Here is a 19,649-nt window from a genome sequence, read left to right on the forward strand (position 1 = left end):
GTAATTGCATTGCATTCTCTTGCGATGTGTGACGGATCAAGTGCTTTATCTATTGCACGCTATTTGTGGAGATGTGGACGCTAGTCAAGATTAAGATTTTTCCATGGCTGGCACTATGGATGTTCTTTCTCTTGTGGAATACAATAGAGGCGCAGACTCGATACACCATTCCCGAGGAACTGGACGTGGGCTCTGTTGTTGGAAATATAGCTAAGGACTTGGGCTTTGACATCGCTAAGATCTCTGATCGCAAACTGAGGATAGCCCCCGGGGCTGGTAAGCAATATTTCGCTGTGGATTTGGGAAAGGGCGAGCTCATTGTAAATGAAAGGATAGACAGAGAGAGTCTGTGCGGACAAAGCGCGAGTTGTTTGTTACCACTACAGGTTATCATTGAGGATCCACTTCAGTTTTATCGTGTTGAGGTGGAAATACTGGATATAAATGACAATTCTCCACTTTTCATGTCAGGCGAGAACACTATAAAAGTGCCCGAATCAACTCTATCTGGTGTTCGGTTTCGTTTGGAAACGGCACAGGACCGTGACGTCGGGATAAATTATTTGCGCTCATATTCTCTGAATAAAAATGACTTCTTTGCTTTGAACGTTAAAAACAATAAAGACGGCACAAAGGTTGCCGAGCTTGTTCTGGAAAAGACTGTTGACCGGGAACAGCAGCCGGTGCACAACCTAATTCTTACTGCGGTTGATGGAGGTACTCCGGCAAGATCTGGAACCACGCATGTTACTGTGATGGTGATAGACATAAACGACAATGCGCCTAGTTTTGACCAAGACTTGTATGAAATCCAACTGAGTGAAAATGCAATACCCGGGGCATTAGTATTGACAGTTAGAGCCAACGACTTGGATGAAGGCCCAAACAGTAAAATAGAGTATTCATTCGAATCGCATACAGCAGAGTCCATTCAAAAGCTATTTGTAATCAATGAAGACACAGGAGCTATTACTTTAACCGACGCATTAGATTACGAAAAAAGTCCTTCATATAAATTTGATGTATGCGCTAGAGACAAAGGCACGCCATCTATGGAGGCACACAGTAGTGTCCAGGTAACCATTGTAGATGTTAATGATAACTCACCTGAGATAACCATCACCTCCTCACCCAAACCCGTTAGAGAGGATGCCCCAGTAGGTACCATGGTAGCTCTAATTAGTGCAAAGGATTTGGACTCGGGAGAAAATGGTCAAGTTTCCCTTCGTATGTCTTCAGATTACCCTTTCAAATTAAACCCCTCATTTGCAGATCATTACGCACTAGTAACACATTCAACTTTAGACCGGGAGAAATATCCTGAATACCGTATTGAGCTTGAAGCATCGGACTCAGGGTCCCCAGCTTTGACCTCCATTAAAATAATAACAGTTAATATTTTAGATGTTAATGACAACCCTCCAGTTTTTTCCCAACCTTCTTACACTGTTTACGTCAGAGAGAACAATGCTGCTGGATCAATAATGTGTTCAGTGTCCGCTTCAGATCCAGATAAAGGAGAGAATGCGAAGATATCCTATTCTATATTAGACTCTAAAGTACAAGACGTGTCTGTCTCCTCCTATATTTACATAAACTCGGATAACGGCAGCATCTACAGCATGCACTCGTTTGACTATGAGAAACTGAAGGTGTTTCAGATACAGGTCCAGGCAAAGGACCACGGCTCTCCGTCTCTGAACAGCAACGTCAAGGTTCATGTTTTTATCCTGGACCAGAACGACAATGCTCCCGCTGTTATTTACCCTTCCACTGTCATGGGCTCTGTCTCCCATCAGAAGATGCCCCGGTCCGCTAAAGCAGGCCACCTCGCCACTAAGATATCGGCAGTGGACGCAGACTCGGGTCATAACGCCTGGATTTCCTATAGGCTGGTGGAGGCCACAGACTCGTCTCTGTTCAGTGTGAATCTTTACACAGGGGAGGTGAGGACTAAACGCGCTGTTTCAGAGCAGGATGACTCCTCTCAGAGGCTGCTTATAGAGATACAGGACAATGGGGAACCGGTCCAGTCCGCCACAGTCACAGTCAACATACTGTTAGAGGACGGGCTCCACGAGCCCATCTCGGACTTCCGCCAGAAAACAGTAGAGCCCAGCAAGAGAAACAGTAAAATCACCTTTTATTTGATCATCTCTCTGGCCTCTGTGTCCGTTTTGTCTTTGTTGACTTTTCTCATCTTAGTGGTGAAGTGCGTTAGAAACAGTAGGAGCAGCTCGAGTTGCTGTATCAGACGGGCTGACTCTGACGGATACAAGAATCCAAACAGAAACCTGCAGCTCCAGCTCAACACTGACGGCCCTATTAAGTATGTGGAGGTCCTGGGAGGGGACATGTTGTCTCAGAGCCAGTCCTTCAGGTCGTGTCTCTCTCCAGTGTCAGAGTTCAGTGATTTCACCCTCGTCAAGCCCAGCAGCACCACTGACTTTCAGGACATGATAAACGTGCTTGATGCGTCTTTACCGGACAGCGCGTGGACGTTCGAGAGCCAACAGGTGAGCGCAGCTACTTTATAATGTGTTTTTATTACCACCGGACTATATCGTTCTTCATTTATGAATTTATGACTGTATCTCCTGGAACTGGGTTTTACCACTTTTATTCATTTCGATTCTATATAATTGGGTTGTTTTGCAATTCAGTCTTTATGACAGCGTTTAAAGCTCGAATAATGTATAGATGTTTTGCATTGGATGCTTCTCAATCCATCACATCCGCTGATGCCGCACTTCCGCATATGCGGTGAAAGGTGACAGGGCTAGAGCACTGTTAGTCAGACCATGAGACATCCCGAAAATTGGTCTTCTGTCAAAATCGTCTATAGCGTCCAAACGGTTTGGCTACAAACTATTATCACCCCTCTATGGAAAGATGAGACTCCCACTGACTTTAACGACATTATACACGTGCTTGATGCATCTATACCTGACAGTGCGTGGACGTTCGAGAGCCAACAGGTCAGCCATAGTAAAAGCACTAATTTGAGTGACATAATATCACTAGAAATAATTATGAGTAGGAACGCATGACTTCAATGTAATTTTTGCTCATCATAAATGTGAAGCACAATTTTAAGTGAAAATAACATAAACGATGCTTTTTTCACATCGCACTGTCAGTTCCCTTCTTTCCCCGCATGGTTGTGTTTTCCACCAGGCCTGCATGCTATTTGCGCAGTCGAAGCTATAATTTTTGCTTTAGCCCATTTCTTTACTAGAACGTCACAAACACATAAATCCCACAGAGTTTTAAAGAACCTCAACATTTCATAGGTTCGTGGAAATTACGTATTTTTATACTAATTATGAATGCAAGTTTTATTCTCAAATAAACATAACAAATATATCTGTGACATAAATGAGGAGTAATTAATGAGCATGGATATGCTCCCAGGAACTGGTATCTTTGTTCTTATCCACGCGCGCAGAGAAGGGTTGTACATTTCAGCACCATGGACAGTGACACGCGCTCTCCACTGGCCCCGAAACCGTCAGCGTTCTGTTTTGTTGCTGCATCATGTCCCACACATCTACCGGACACATGTTCACTTTAAGTCAATTTAACACGGTTTACTTTGACCTCAGATAAAGGTGTCACGTTCCTGACCTGTTTTCCTTGTTTTTGTATGTGTTTAGTTGTTCAGGGCGTGAGTTGGGGTGGGCATTCTATGTATTGTGTTTCTATGTTGGGTTTAATGTGTTGCCTGATATGGTTCTCAATTAGATGCAGGTGTTTGACGTTTCCTCTGATTGAGAACCATATTAAGGTAGGCTGTTCTCACTGTTTGTTTGTGGGTGATTTTTCCTGTGTCTGTGTCTGTCGCACCACACGGGACTGTTTCGTGTTCGTTCGTTTGGTTAGTCTGTTCCTGTTCTTCGTGTTATATTGTAAGTTCTCAAGTTCAGGTCTGTCTACGTCGTTTTGTTGTTTTGTAATTTTTCAAAGTGTTTTTTCGTGTTCGTCTTGTCTATAAATAAATTCATTCATGTATTCATCTACCGCTGCGTTTTGGTCCGATCCATACTCCTTCTCCTCATCCGAGGAGGAGGAATTAGACAGCCGTTACAAAAGGGCTATTACTTTTATCATCACTGTCATTATTTCATAACCATTCGTGCAATGGGGAAAAAAGGCATTTTGTATTACCTCATGATTATTATTCCATTTCTTCATGAAATATGAGCTGATGTGTTAGCAGGTTTACAACGCATACTCCCACAGCAGAAAGCTGGCTATGACTTTAAGAGCTACTCTGTTTTCAATTGGTTTATATAGTGCTGCGCTGTGCACCAATAGCATGCTTAACTGTACAAAGAGATCTACTCCCTCCTCCAGCCACAGCACAGTAGCCCATACAATGCACAGAGATGGTGAGAGACGGAGCTGTGCTCAGCCATTCATTCACAATGGAATTAGATACTTGGTTAAAAAGGAGAGGTGATCAATAACAATTTCGTTGGAATATTTTATTTTAAGCATGTTTTCCACATGTTATTTTTTCGGGATATAGCAATATGAAGAAATTGAGCTTGAAGGAGAGAACGTGCCTCAGTGATTGGAGAGGACTAATGCAATGGCTGTTGTGTTTCTGTTTGTCTTGGAATAAAACAGGAGCCGAGATTCGTTATACAGTTCCGGAGGAACTGAGCTTGGGATCCGTGGTTGGAAATATAGCAAAAGATCTGGGGTTGGAAGTATCAGAGATTTCTTTCCGTGAAATGAGGATAGCGTCTGTGGCTGGTAAGCAGTATTTCAGTGTGGATTTAGGTAAGGGCGAGCTAGTTGTCAGCGATAGAATTGACAGAGAAAGTCATTGCGGACAAAGCGCCAGTTGCCTCTTGCCATTAGAAGTCATCATTGAGAACCCTCTGCAGCTTCACAGAGTGGAAGTTGACATTCAGGATATAAATGATAATGCTCCTCATTTTCAATCATCTGAGCGCACATTGAAAATAGCAGAATCCACTGCCCCAGGTATGCGATTTTCTTTGGAGAGCGCGCAGGATCCTGACGTTGGCGATAATTCTTTAAAATCGTATACTCTCAGCAAAAACGAACATTTCAGCTTGGAAATAAAGGATCAAGATGACGGAAGAAAAGTTCCGGAATTATGTCTGGAGAAAGCGTTGGACCGAGAGAATAAGGCTCGACATCAACTGTTGTTAACCGCCCTTGATGGTGGCTCTCCAGTTAGATCTGGGACCTCACAGATTATAATTATTGTCTTAGATAACAACGACAACAACCCCATATTCAAGCATCCGTTAAACAAAGTATCTCTAAACGAAAACACTCCACAGGGCACGTCTTTCCTAAAGGTCGAGGCAAACGATTTAGATGATGGCCCAAATGGAGAGATCGAATACTCTTTTGGTGACCATACTGCACAGTCTGTAAAGGCTTTGTTTGAAATTGATCCAAAAACGGGGGAAATGTATTTGAAGGGTACGCTGGATTACGAGAGCACTCCCTCGTACCGAATCGAAATTATTGCTCAAGACAAAGGCATGCCTGAGATGGAAGGACAGTGCAACGTTCAGATTGATGTCATAGATGTCAATGATAACTCTCCCCAAATTAGCCTCACATCTAAACCAAGCCCAGTGCGCGAGAACGCACCCAAAGGGACTGTAGTGGCTTTGATTAGTGCACGGGACCCTGACTCTGGAGACAATGGAAAGGTGACACTACAAATCCCACCAAGCTATCCTTTTACATTGGAACCTTCCATCTCCAGTCATTACGCACTAGTCACCAATGGTGTTCTGGATCGTGAGACGTTCCCAGAGTATAGCATAGAGATAACGGCTACTGATGCGGGCTCCCCTCCGCTCACCAGCAAGAAAACCATCCCAGTCCGTATTCTGGATGTAAATGACAATCCACCTAGGTTTCCAGACACTGCGTACACTGTGTACGTCAATGAGAATAACACACCTGGTTATATTATATGCTCCGTGTCCGCATTGGATATGGATTTTGGAGATAACGCCAAGATCTCCTATTCTATATTAGACTCTAAAGTACAAGATGTGTCTGTCTCCTCCTATATTTACATAAACTCAGATAACGGCAGCATCTACAGCATGCACTCGTTTGACTATGAGAAACTGAAGGTGTTTCAGATACAGGTCCAGGCAAAGGACCGCGGCTCTCCGTCTCTGAGCAGCAACGTCACGGTTCATGTTTTTATCCTGGACCAGAACGACAATGCTCCCGCTGTTATTTACCCATCCACTGTCATGGGCTCTGTCTCCCATCAGAAGATGCCCCGGTCCGCTAAAGCAGGCCACCTCACCACTAAGATATCGGCAGTGGACGCAGACTCGGGTCATAACGCCTGGATTTCCTATAGGCTGGTGGAGGCCACAGACTCGTCTCTGTTCAGTGTGAATCTTTACACAGGGGAGGTGAGGACTAAACGCGCTGTTTCAGAGCAGGATGACTCCTCTCAGAGGCTGCTTATAGAGATACAGGACAATGGGGAACCGGTCCAGTCTGCCACAGTCACAGTCAACATACTGTTAGAGGACGGGCTCCACGAGCCCATCTCGGACTTCCGCCAGAAAACAGCCGAGCCCAGCAAGAGAAACAGTAAAATCACCTTTTATTTGATCATCTCTCTGGCCTCTGTGTCCGTTTTGTCTTTGTTGACTTTTCTCATCTTAGTGGTGAAGTGCGTTAGAAACAGTAGGAGCAGCTCTAGTTGCTGTATCAGACGGGCTGACTCTGACGGATACAAGAATCCAAACAGAAACCTGCAGCTCCAGCTCAACACTGACGGCCCTATTAAGTATGTGGAGGTCCTGGGAGGGGACATGTTGTCTCAGAGCCAGTCCTTCAGGTCGTGTCTCTCTCCAGTGTCCGAGTTCAGTGATTTCACCCTCGTCAAGCCCAGCAGCACCACTGACTTTCAGGACATGATAAACGTGCTTGATGCATCGTTACCTGATAGCACGTGGACGTTCGAGAGCCAACAGGTGAGCATAGACTGACTATGGCACAGGTGTCAAACTCATTCCACGGGGGGCCGAGTGTCTGCGGGTTTTCGCTCCTCCCTTGTACTTGATTGATGAATTAACATCACTAATTAGTTAGGAACTCCCCACACCTGGTTGTCTAGGGCTTTATTGATAGGAAAAACCAAAAACCTGCAGACACTAGGCCCTCCGTGGAATGAGTTTGACACCCCTGGACTATGGTGACTGACATTCAGTCAGCACTCAACCCTCATGTGCATAATAGGAATGAGGACAGTGCTGTATTGTTTATTTATAAGCGGATGAATGTGGTACATAATGCATATAAGTCAAGGTATCAAGCATTTTATTCTATAAGTGTGCGTTTGTGATGGTATTGGCCTACAATTGCTTTAAATATTTATTAACTGACTCAATTGAGTTGCCATATGACAACTCAGTTACTTTCGTGGCAATTGGGTTATGATGTATGCATTGTTTCAGTTTCTATTCGTGAAGGCTCAGATAATTATTCTCCTGCTGGCACAAATATCGATTTACCAGATGTAGCTAAGCTTTTGCATGTTCTTTTTCCAGAAGTCCAAGAGAAAAAGGGAGACACTGTTGTATTGTATTATCATTATCTCCCCAATCTTTTATTTTTTATTTTGCCCTCTTCTTCCTGTAGTCCTTTACGAAAGTAACATCTGTTACTCTTAAAATCAGAACCAGTCTTTTATTGTGACTGTGTTCGTGTGTGCGTTCGCCCGCAAGCACTTATAGCAGATGTGACACAATGAATAGGACCCGCTTGTATTGTACTATTGAAGAGTTGCCTGTCTTTGTTTGGAGACCCAGGCACCTCCTCTGAAAAAAAGTTTCCTTTCAGTAGCTATAGGAACTTTGCGCGTCAAGGGAGTCGGTGTTAGCTTCTCCTCACTTATTTATTTTGCAATATGATATTTTACAGTTATTGAAACTCTAGCAGACTTATTTTTTAACCTGTGTGGTTCAGAATAAAGTAGGATATTTTCCTGACATGAGGAGTTGAACAATGGGAGTTTTGGACACAAGGAGAAAGGCCGCGGGAAGGCCTCTGTTCTGCCTGTTTCTCTCAGCTTTATACAGAGCATCATTTTCCGCTGAACTTTCTTATTCCGTACTAGAGGAATTAAAACCGGGGGCTTTTGTCGGGGACATAGCGAAGGCCTTGGGCCTCAACATACCAACGCTTGTAAACAGAAATCCACGAGTTATGTCGGAGTCTAATGCCAAGTATTTTGACGTGAATGCGAGTGGAGTTTTAGTTGTCAGACAAACCATGGACAGAGAAAGTCTTTGTGGATTAACTTTGACATGTTCTCTTACTGTTCAACTTGTTCTTCAGAACCCTCTGGAATTACACCGTGTTGTTGTGGAGATAGTGGATGTAAATGACAATTCTCCTCAGTTTCCATCAGGAAATATTTATCTTGAAGTGTCTGAGGCGGCCGCGCCGGGCACTAGGTTTGGTTTGGACAGCGCGCAAGATCTATACGTAGACGTCAACTCTTTACGCACATTCACTCTCAGTCCTAACGACTGTTTCATATTGAAACTTGAATCAAAAAGTGATGGCAGCAAATTCCCCGAGTTATTATTGGACAAACCGCTAGACAGGGAAAAGCAGGCGGTGTTTCACCTGCTACTTACGACTGCAGACGGCAGACAGCCACAGAAATCAGGGACTACCTCTGTTGTTATCGATATACTAGATGTCAATGATAATGCCCCGGTATTTGACCAACCAATTAAAACTGTTAGTTTGTTTGAAAATTCTCCACAGGGCACTTTAGTGACTAAACTCAATGCATCGGATGCTGATTATGGTCATAATGGAAAGATATCTTACCTCTTTAGTAAGTACACCTCAGAAACAGCGCTGAAACTTTTCACTGTGGATCCCAAAAGTGGAGAAATCCGAGTGAAAGGGGAGGTTGATTATGAAATGTCGGACATTTATGACATCACTGTGCAAGCAAGGGATAGAGGGACCCCTGCCATGGAGTGCTCCTGCCACATTAAAATCAAAATAATAGACGTGAATGACAACAGTCCGAAGATCATCATAAACTCACTATCTGAAATGGTCCAGGAGGATGTGGAATCAGGCACTGTTATAGCTCTGATTAGTATCAGGGACATGGACGCTGGTAGAAACGGGGAGGTTAACGTCCACATTCCCCCTGGGCTGCCATTTAGGTTGATATCCCCCTTTGAGGAGCACTATACCCTGGTGACAGACGGCCCTTTGGACCGAGAGGCTGTGTCTGAATACACCATCATCGTGACAGCCACAGACTCCGGCTCTCCCCCTCGCTCTGCACAACAGTTCTTTATGATCACTCTTTCAGATGTAAATGACAACGCCCCCCTCTTCTCCCAGTCCTCCTACTCTGTTGATATAGCGGAGAACAATGCCCCTGGTGCGCTCATTCTGACTGTGTCTGCGTTCGACCAGGACCTGGGCCAGAACGCTCACCTCTCCTTCACCATCCTGGAGAGTGAGGTGCAGGGCTCGCCTGTGTCCTCTTTTGTCTACATAAACTCTAAGAACGGGAACCTGTATGCAGTGCGAGCCCTCGACCACGAGCAGATGAATGTGTTCTGGGTGCAGGTGCAGGTTAGGGACGCGGGGACACCTGTACAGAGCTCTAACGTGACTGTGCATGTGTTTGTGATTGATGAAAATGACCACTCTCCTGCCCTGATCTACCCCGCTCCGCCCCCAGACGGTGTGCTGCAGCTGTCTGTGCCCCGCTTGGCTAGCAAAGGCCACCTGGTCAACAGGGTGGTGTGTGTGGACGAAGACAGTGGGCACAACGCCTGGCTCTTCTACAGTCTCTCTGGGAGGGATGCAGGGCTCTTTCATGTTGGGGCCCACAGCGGGGAGGTGCGAACAGCCCGTAGATTTGAGGAGGAAGATATTACGTTCACTATCATAGTGCTGGTGCAGGACAATGGTATGCCCGCTCTCTCCACCAGTGTGTCAGTCAATATTACTGTGTCTGAGAAGGGTACAGACGCGTCCTCTCAGATCAGGAGCGCTCCCTCCAGGCAACAGAGTGGGGGGTCTGGCCTCACCCTGGCTCTGATTGGCTGTCTGACCTGCGTCTCCATTGGGTGTTTGGTGGTAATTGTTGCCATGGTGATGTGCTGGATGAGATACAGAGGATACCTGACTTGGTTGGGCCTGGGCACCAGGCAGGCCCTTCACTCCCACTCTCATAAAGACCTCCACCTGCAGCTCAATAAAGACGGGCCTCTGCGCTACATGAAGGTGGTGGGGCCTCAGGAGCCGCACACACATACCTACAGACCCTGTTACCCCACCCTCTCCAGCAGTGACAGGGACTTTGTGTTCGTTAAGACTCCCATGATGAACCAGAACACTCTGAGTGTAACCCTCACCAACAAACACACTAGCAAAGCCAAAAAGGTGAGTTCTCTCAAAACGAATACCGTATTCATTTCAGTTGGCAAAAGAGACAAGACCTGACTTAAACATGACTGTGTATTTGTGTTAGTGAACGCATGTGGGTGTTTAATTGTAAAGCACTCGTGGTTACCTCTCAGGCAAGTACAGAGTGATTTAATTGTGTTGAACTCTCAGCAAACTACAGACTGTTTTGTTTGGCAGTGAATCCTCTTGCCTGCCTGAGAGGAGGCTGAACATTTTATAGGACTGCAGGGGGAACCTCTCTGTAGTAGACAGGCTATTACAGTGAGAGTGTTCTCACTCAACATGTGTTCCTTTGCACAGTGATGGGGATGGGGAGGGACATGATGAGTAGGATGTGGGGGTATATGGCAGTACAGGTCATATAATGAGGATATTGGGGTCAGCTGTTGACCTTTGACTGCTTATTGAATGAGGTGAAGCTAATAGATTGGGGTTGTTGCCCTGAACCTATAGCCAGTAGCCACCTCTCATGACCTCACCAAACAGAGTGTCTGCCTCTCTCTCTGTCTGTCTGTGACTCATTCCTTTAGCTGGCAACACTCGGAGTCAAGGCTCAGTCATACTTAGATGGAAATAGACCTTCATAAAGAGGATGGTCTTTTATTGTATCCTGAAAGGATGCCAGAATGGTTGACCTGCTTTAACCAGACCTATATTTGTCATATCGCTGAGCATTTCTGTGTATTGAACTGTATGACTCCTTAAAGCTTCATATAAAACGACAGTAATATCTGCTGCATGGCACATCACCCTTCATAGAGAGTAGTCCAGTGTATGAGAGTATTACAGTCCTGGCCAAAGGGCTTCTCTAGGCTTCAGGCCTGGCAGTGCTCTGTCCTTGTAATCCAGCCCAGGGTTTAGAGGATCAGTGGGGCAGGGCAGGGCTGCAGATTACTGCCCCACTGACAGACTCTCTCTGACAGGCAGCACTGGCCAGTAGCACAGCCCTACTAAACCCATAGATGGAGCCTGGATTTGGCTAATGATCTAGGGTGTTGAATGAGATATATTGTATCCTAATCTACAGCAGATAAAGCTTGGGTGGACCACTTTTTTTGACAATATGTTGGGAGAACTTTAGTTAAAGCTTTATCATTATTTAACTTGTTTTGAAGTTGCCTGTAACAGGAGTATGTTTGATGATCCTTCCTCTCAGCGGACTCGCTCAAGCACAGCACTGACACAATAGCTTGTTCAATAATTCACACACATTCTCTCACACTGCTCTCTCACACTGCTCTCTCACACTGCTCTCTCTCACACTGCTCTCTCTATCGCTCTCTCTACCACTCTCTCTACCGCTCTCTCTTTCGCGCTCTCTCTTTCTTACTCTCCTCTCCCCATGGCCCTGTGACATTTTCTTTCTTCATGGCCCACTGAAGGACAAAATGGTTTCCAGTGCTGATGACTGAAGATGATATGCCTCCATAGACATCAGTGGAGGAACAGCCTGTGTGTCTGCCGCTACACATTCTAACAGTATATTTCCTCGCCTCTCTCCCTCCAGCAAAAACCACCCAACAATGACTGGCGCTTTACCCAGCAGGGACAGAGACCCGGACCCAGTGGGTAAGTGTTCAGCTCATTTAAATATACGCAGTACACACACACACACACACACACACACACACACACACACACACACACACACACACACACACACACACACACACACACACACACACACACACACACACACACACACACACACACACACACGTCTCTCGTACGTATACACGTTCACACTTGCATTTTACTTAACGTGAATTAATCATGTGTGACTATGATATGCATTCCATTGAAAGGCAGTTGTGTGTTTGAACAGACAGTACAGATTGGTTCCCCACTACTCTACGCAAAGATCCAATAACACTGGCACTACTGACCGGCAAAATAATGGGTAATCTAATGGCTGTTATACAGTAGTTGTGTTAGTAGAGTCCTACTAGTAGAAGTGATTTGTCAATACTGTGATGATTGTGAAGCTGTAAGTGTACTTACAGAAGAAATCAATGAATCGCAATCCGATGGCTGTAGTGTGAGTGAGGTTTGAGGTACAATGCAATGGTAGTTGTTGATGTGACATGTGGTGCCTCATTGATTTAGCAAAAGATGCTTGGATTATCTCACAGATCTTGGCTTAACAGATTGTGGCTCTACTGGTGGAGAAACTGTTGAGCATCTGAGTGTTGTGAAGTTATTAGCCACTGATTACATACCGTATCATTCATAGAAAGTGTCATAGTAGATTCCTTAACATAAAGACAATTACTTGTAATTTGTCATTGTACTATTCTAGTTCGTGCTGGCACAAAAATAGAAGTTGATTCACTATGCACACTGTATATACAAAACTATGTGGACACTCCTTCAAATTAGTGGATTCGGCTATTTCAACCACACCTGTTGCTGACAGGTGTAGAAAATCGAGCACACAGCCATGCAATCTCCGTAGAAAAACATTGGTAGCAGAATGGCCTTACTGAAGATCTCAGTGACTTTCAACCTGGCACCGTCATAGGATGCCACCTTTCCAAGAAGTCAGTTCGGCAAATTTATGCCCTGCTAGAGCTGCCCCGGTCAACTGTAAGTGCTGTTATTGTGAAGTGGAAACGTCTAGGAGTAGCAACGACTCAGCCGCAAAGTGGTAGGGCACACAAGCTCACAGAACGGGACTGCCGTGTGCTGAAGCGCGTAGTGTGTAAAAATTGTCTGTCCTCGGTTGAAACACTTACTACTGAGTTCAAAACTGCCTTTGGAAGCAACGTCAGCTGTTCGTCGGGAGCTTCATGAAATGGGTTTCCATGGCCGAGCAGCCACACACAAGCCTAAGATCACCATGCGCAATGGCAAATATCGGCTGGAGTGGTGTAAAGCTCACCGCCATTGGGCTCTGGAGCAGTGGATAAGCCTTCTCTGGAGTGATGAATCACGTTTCACCATTTGGCAGTCCGATGGACAAATCTGGGTTTGGCGGATGCCAGGAGAACGCTTCCTGCCCCAATGCATAGTGCCAACTGTAAAGTTTGGTGGTGGAGGAATAATGGTTTGGGCCTCATGATTCGGTCTAGGCCCCTTAGTTCCAGTGAAGGGAAATCTTAACGCTACAGCATACAATCGCCCAACATCAGTGCCCAACCTCACTAATGCTCTTGTGGCTAAATTGAAGCAAGTCTCCGCAGCAATGTTCCAACATCTAGTGGAAAGCCTTCCCATAAGAGTGGAGGCTGTTATACCAGAAAAGGAGGGCCCATGATTTTGGAATGAGATGTTTGACGAGCAGGTGTCCACATACTTTTGGTCATGCAGTGTAGATCATTAGATAGAAACTGAACATGCACCTGGTTGGATAATGAAGGAGTCCATCTGACTGGCATTGGACTGAAAGAGTGAGAGGTGATCATCTGTGTTTCAGCACGTACAGGTACAGCACCAGCACCCAGCAGAGATGGACACCGTACAGCAAGGCGAGGTAGAGTAGAGTGGCTTTTTTGACTGTGCAAGGCGGCGTCCTGCTCTCATACATGCTGGTGTCTGACAGGCTGTAGGCTTGGCGGAGCTGTGTGTAGACAAGCTTGGCTTCTGGCTGTTGAGCGTGTCATAATGTGTACATGCTCTTGCGGTCTAGCTGTGTTTTTAAAATGGGTCGAGGCTTTGTGGAGGTGTTTGTCGATGTGCAAAGCTCAGCATCGCTGCGTGGTCTGTGTTGTATACTTGGGTTTGGAGGCTTCGCTGAACTGTGTAGTTTGTCCTTTTATTCGTAGCGTAGATTTCCATGTCCCTGTGGTTCTGTCGGCCTGTTTCTGTCTATCTGTGTGTGTGAGTGTATGTGTGTAAGCTTGCGCGCATGTGTGTGTGTGTTACTGACTCCCATATGGATGTAATAATCCCAACAAACTCAATGAAACATTTTTATCCACAATCCTACATTGTAGATTTGACCAGTGGCAAATTAAGGGATTGAGAAGAACAATGATAACATCTGATCAACAATCCAGTCTCTTATTGATGAAACATACAGACATTCTCTCCTCTCTCCTCATCCCCCTCTTTTCTTTCTCTTTTTCTGACCCCCCCCCCCCCCCCCCCCCCCCCACACACACACACACACTCTAACACATAGCATAGGTACAAGGCACATAGCATCCGAACAGCATCTGAACAGCTCGTTTAGTCTCTACTCTGTGTGTGAGTGTCTGCTTGCATATTATGTCTCTGTGCTAACTATTAACATGTATAGTGCTTCCTGATCCAATGTCTTCTCCCAGCCTCCATCTCCTCTGTGCTCTGTGATGCAGGTGCTCACTCAAAATGGCTTCTGGAGGCTTGGTGTCGCCATGCTGAAAATCATGATGGGAGGAGAGTGTGTGTGTGTGTGTGTGTGTGTGAGAGAGGTTTAGATTATGTGAGAGTGTATGTGTTCATGAGAGAGTGAGAGTCACGGTGAAAGAGAGAGATTTGAGTGTATCTCTTATACTGACTCATCCCCCTCCTCTCCTCCAGAGCTGGCCCCCATCCTGACGGGGCAGGTGGTGCTATAGTTGGAACAGGACCCTGGCCCAACCCCCCCACTGAGGCTGAACAGCTCCAGGCTCTGATGGCTGCTGCCAACGGTGAGTCTGTGGCCTACATATCCCAGAAATCACATTTCCTTCTCTCTGTCTTCCGCTACCTCACAAGGTTACCTCCATGGATAGTTGTATGGGAGGGAAAGAGGGAAAGAGGGAAAGAGGGAATAGAGGGAAAGAGAAAGGGAAAGAGATAGCATCTGTTCATGCATTCTAACAGAGAGGGGACTGGTGACACTGAAATATCTCTGTTCTCTGTTGACGACTGATACTGCATACAAATGGGGAGATGGAGAGCTCTCTGCCACTGGGTAGAGCTACAGAGAGAGCCCTGTTAGAGAGCAGCATTTCAGGCACTAGATTCTTAGTGCATACGACTTGATTAGATCAGAGTGGCGGTTGATAAGGAAACAGCACATCCTTCCTTTGTGTGACCCCATTAGGACACAGAGAGAGAGAGAGAGTCTGCCAAGTACACATGTATAGAACACAGTGTGTCTCAGCAGTCCCTGTGTGTGAATGAACCAACGCATGAGGAATATGGGACACAGAGCTCTTTGTTTCAATGCTCCATAGCTGCAGTCACCCAGAAACCTGCACACTGCCTCTCTCTCTATTAGTGTGCAATTAGTCAGTTTAATCCTCAATTCCAAATGATATTTGATGATATCTGAATGTACTGCGTTTAGTTGTTTACATCTGTTCTGTGTGAGAGAGCGGAGGTTCTATATGCTGTGAGTGTGGGGGAGGAAAGGGGCTGGTTTGGAACAGTGCTGAGCTGGAGCTGCAATGCAGTGCAGAAAGGACCCTCAGTTAGGAGAGTTCCTCTCTCTTCACAGCATCACAACACACCCAGCTATAACCGTTTCTCCCTCCCTCCCTTCTCTCTCAGAGGTGAGTGAAGCGACAGCAACCCTTGGCCCCCGCTACAACGCCCAGTTCCCCATGCAGCATGTGCCCGATTACCGCCAGAACGTCTACATCCCCGGCAGCACGGCCACCCTGACAACCAACCCCCAGCAGATGATGCCCCAGCCGGCCCTGCAGGGCCCGCCTCAGGCCATACCCCAGGTCGATGTCCCCAACGCTGCCCAGACCCCCGCCAGCAAGAAGAAGACCACCAAGAAGGACAAGAAGTAAGCCAAGCTAACACCAAGCCCCATCGCCACATAAACCAAGACCCTGACCCCCATACTGCCGAGTGTCTTCCCTCATTGGAAGCCTTGATCTTTGTTTTTCTTATGCTATTCAATCTGATAGTTCAATCTGATAGTCCCAGAATTTTGGATGTTTGTGAGCATATGTCACTTTGCAAATGTTTGTAATGGGCAACCGCTGTACTTCTAGCTTCTATGGTCATCACAGCTTACTTCAGGCAGAGGTTATTGGTGTGTTCTATGTGGGGTGGGAGGGGGAGGAAGATTACATTAGATTTATATTGGATCCAGATGGATTTCAGGGACCTGGAATTCATGTAGTGACCTAGCTCTGTATTATAGCATTCTAAGGAAAATCAAAAAAACTAAAAAAAACTATCTGATGGTTTGTTTTATTAAACCGTTCGATGTTTCTCTAAAATGCCAAGTAGTTCTGCTTCTTATGGTGACACGGATTACGCGTACACCTTGTTAGGTTTCTTTAGAGAACTTGCTTTAGCTCTTTTTAAAGGATGAAATAGACAAGACATGCATGATTCATCCTGAAGATGAAGAACCACTGAAGATGAGCCTACACTAACATACATTTAAAAAAAGAGGCTAGCTTAACTTCATCAGGAAAGTACCAATGTCATGAGAATGGATACTGTAGCATTAACAACTTAAAACGCCTGTAAGGTTCAATGTAGTTATATGACTAGCAAGCAAAAGAACGGATGCTCATTTAATGTTACTTACAATGGTGACCATCAAAGTATATCCAGCTGCTTTTTAAAATCTTGCCCAAGCAGGATTCTGTGGTTATTTACATTACCCGAGCCACGATTGTCACCTTTTTCCATCATTATTGGTAGAATCCCGTAGAGTGGCATTAAAGCATAACTTTGTTCATATAATGTAACATTGTAAAGATGGATCAGTGTTTTATTAACTTAGAACCAACATTATTTAGATATTATATCAGCGTTGTTTTAACGTTGTATCAACATTATGCCGGGCTGGCCCAGTGTGATTGGCTCTGCACTGTGGGTTTCTCTAAGGCTCATAGACAGTCCTGCGACCACGCCCCCAGGGTTGGGTGTGTGGTAAGGACAGAGGAGGGGAAAGGGTGAACAGTCTCTGTCCTCTTGCCACATGTACAGTATCTCTCCGGCTATGACAGCCGGTAAATGTGCTCTCATCACCTCTTCAGTTCACAGTCTTTATTCCTTAGTTCTCTAGGAGAACCTTGACCAGACCACATGTTCAGTACACTACAACTCCAGGCACTGTAGGATGTTCTGTATGGACCGTTTACAGAATCCTATGGATAAGCCTTGTTGCGGAGTTCAGGGCCATATCAGGACCATGGACAGAGACCATCTCTATCTCCACTTCTAGCAGCAGTCTGGGGCACAGATAATATTTTCAGTCCATCCTTTAACCTGCCAAAACCCCAGATGCACAGACACCCTGCCCCCATGTAAATAAGACACATAGCCAGTCTGTATGAATCTTAGAGAGACACATCACTCTCTCACCACAACCACACAGCTGGCTAGTACTGGAATGTTTTGAATATTTTTCAACAAAAAAAGATGTGTTTCAGATGAAATGTAGTGGTGTAGTGACTAAGAGTTGAGCTGACTGATTTAACCGAGCTGTAAATAAAACTAAAACTTTCAACAGACAGTCGTAGCTAGAGGCTTGTGAAATTTGTCGTGCATATTTTTGTGTTTTCTCTCTATCGCATTCTTTCTTTGGTCACTCCAAACTTTAAAGTGTAACACTCAACACCTAAATGTCTTTAAAGTGTGATTCCAATTCCCTGTACCTCTTCCTGTGTTTGTGATTTGAATCAATTGTTTATGCTAATGGAATGCCACCCTTGCTCATATGGATATAAATATATATGCATCTTCCGCTGGAATAGTCCTCTGTATTCTATTGTATTATCTTTCCTATTAAATTGCTTAGCGCTTCTCCCTGTTACACTCTTATTTTATATGCTAATATTTATATCGCTGTTTATTTGTTTGTTTTTGTTTACTCTTTGAACACTGACATTTCCAAATAAAAATGTATTCTAAAATCATGTCTTCTCCTTAGAATTGGTTGTGTTTTACTGATGAATGGTGTACTGTTAGCTGGCAGGAGGCAGGGGATTATCATAGCTAATGGCAGAGGCTATATTGGAGCCTGTCTGTTGGAGTTGACTGAACTGGTGCCATGGCTCTGCTAGAAGCATTCCACTCTTTGTTCAGCACAGTTTAGCCACAGACGGTGGAGTGGAGCGGGATCCTAACCCTATACCTACCCCTCACACATGCCTAGTTTTCCCCGTTTATAACATGCTTAACCTCACACACGCCTAGGTTTCCATGTTTATAACATGCTAAACTTCACACATGCCTAGTTTCTGTGTATATAACATGCTAAACCTCACACGCCTAGTTTTCCCCTTTTATGACATGCTAAACCTCACACACACCTAGTTTCTGTGTTTATAACATGCTAAACCTCACACACGCCTAGTTCTCCCCATTTATGACATGCTAAACCTCACACACACCTAGTGTTCCCCGTGTATAACATGCTAAACCTCACACACACCTAGTTTTCCCCGTGTATAACATGCTAAACCTCACACACGCCTAGTTTTCCCCCAGTTTATAGCATTCTAAACTTTACACGTCTATTGTCTCTTTTCTCCAGGGCATTCCAAAACTCATACATACTTAATAAGGTCCCTTGTCAACTCAGCACGTAGCAAGACCATCAATTTAAGTGTATCTCTTCAGCTCATGTATTGACAACATAGAATGACACGTGTGTGGATGAACTGCTAGCTGAGTGATGGATCCCAGTCCATTTTCCCCTCCATGCTCGGAAATCTCTTTTCAACCAAGATGAGCAGTTCTGTGGGCTCTTTAAATCCATAGCGCTCTGAATCAGACCTGACCTATTTTTCAGCCCACATTTCATCAACTGGGGAACGTGAAGGCAGAAAGACGTCAGAAAGACGTAAAACAGAATAGGGCTCTGTAGAGATTTGGGAAGTAGATCATAAACTCAAAGCCGTTTACAGTTATTTTGTCTTCAGAGGACAGAGCCATGACCTGCAGGGGGAGGAGTTACCCTGAACTGTGGACACTTTATAACGCCATTATAATGAATTACATCCTAATGACTTATGTCATCTTTTAACAACATAGATGTTAAAGTATGACAACCTACATAATGCCTTGATATGTACAATCATATGTTGCTTGATTTAAGATCAAATACAGCGGCTTTGTTTTGGTCAGCAACCTAATCTAATCAAGTAGTTTGATTCCGTCATAAAGATGTGAGATTAATGTACTCTAAAGAACAAATTTTATAAAAATGAAAATCTCCTTTACAACGCATCCTATAGACTTCCATTGTGTAATGCATTTTACATCAGTGGACACAGAGGATG

General features: G+C 45.0%; 3 protein-coding genes across 19 annotated transcripts in view; all 3 read left to right on the forward strand.

Moving 5' to 3' along the window:
• Positions 1–18,281, forward strand: part of LOC120057213 (protocadherin beta-16-like) — a 140,089-nt gene extending 121,808 nt beyond the window's left edge. For 9 of the 17 annotated variants that reach the window (XM_039005730.1, XM_039005723.1, XM_039005725.1 and 6 more), the window contains exons 2-5: positions 11,990–12,051; positions 13,898–13,954; positions 14,986–15,095; positions 15,943–18,281. In XM_039005730.1, the coding sequence (XP_038861658.1) occupies positions 11,990–12,051; positions 13,898–13,954; positions 14,986–15,095; positions 15,943–16,190 (477 nt within the window). In that variant the 3' untranslated portion in view covers positions 16,191–18,281. The remainder of the gene's footprint in view (positions 1–11,989; positions 12,052–13,897; positions 13,955–14,985; positions 15,096–15,942) is intronic. The other 8 variants (XM_039005738.1, XM_039005733.1, XM_039005734.1 and 5 more) reach the window with 1 other exon arrangement.
• On the forward strand, positions 72–2,537 carry LOC120056716 (protocadherin gamma-C5-like). The gene has a single exon (XM_039004920.1). It carries the CDS (start codon positions 72–74, stop codon positions 2,535–2,537), a length of 2,466 nt encoding a protein of 821 aa, XP_038860848.1.
• Positions 4,590–7,016, forward strand: LOC120056718 (protocadherin gamma-C5-like). The gene has a single exon (XM_039004922.1). It carries the CDS (start codon positions 4,590–4,592, stop codon positions 7,014–7,016), a length of 2,427 nt encoding a protein of 808 aa, XP_038860850.1.
• Positions 18,282–19,649: the final 1,368 nt, after the last annotated feature.

Source organism: Salvelinus namaycush, chromosome 12, assembly GCF_016432855.1.
Source record: "Salvelinus namaycush isolate Seneca chromosome 12, SaNama_1.0, whole genome shotgun sequence".
NCBI lineage: Eukaryota > Metazoa > Chordata > Actinopteri > Salmoniformes > Salmonidae > Salvelinus > Salvelinus namaycush.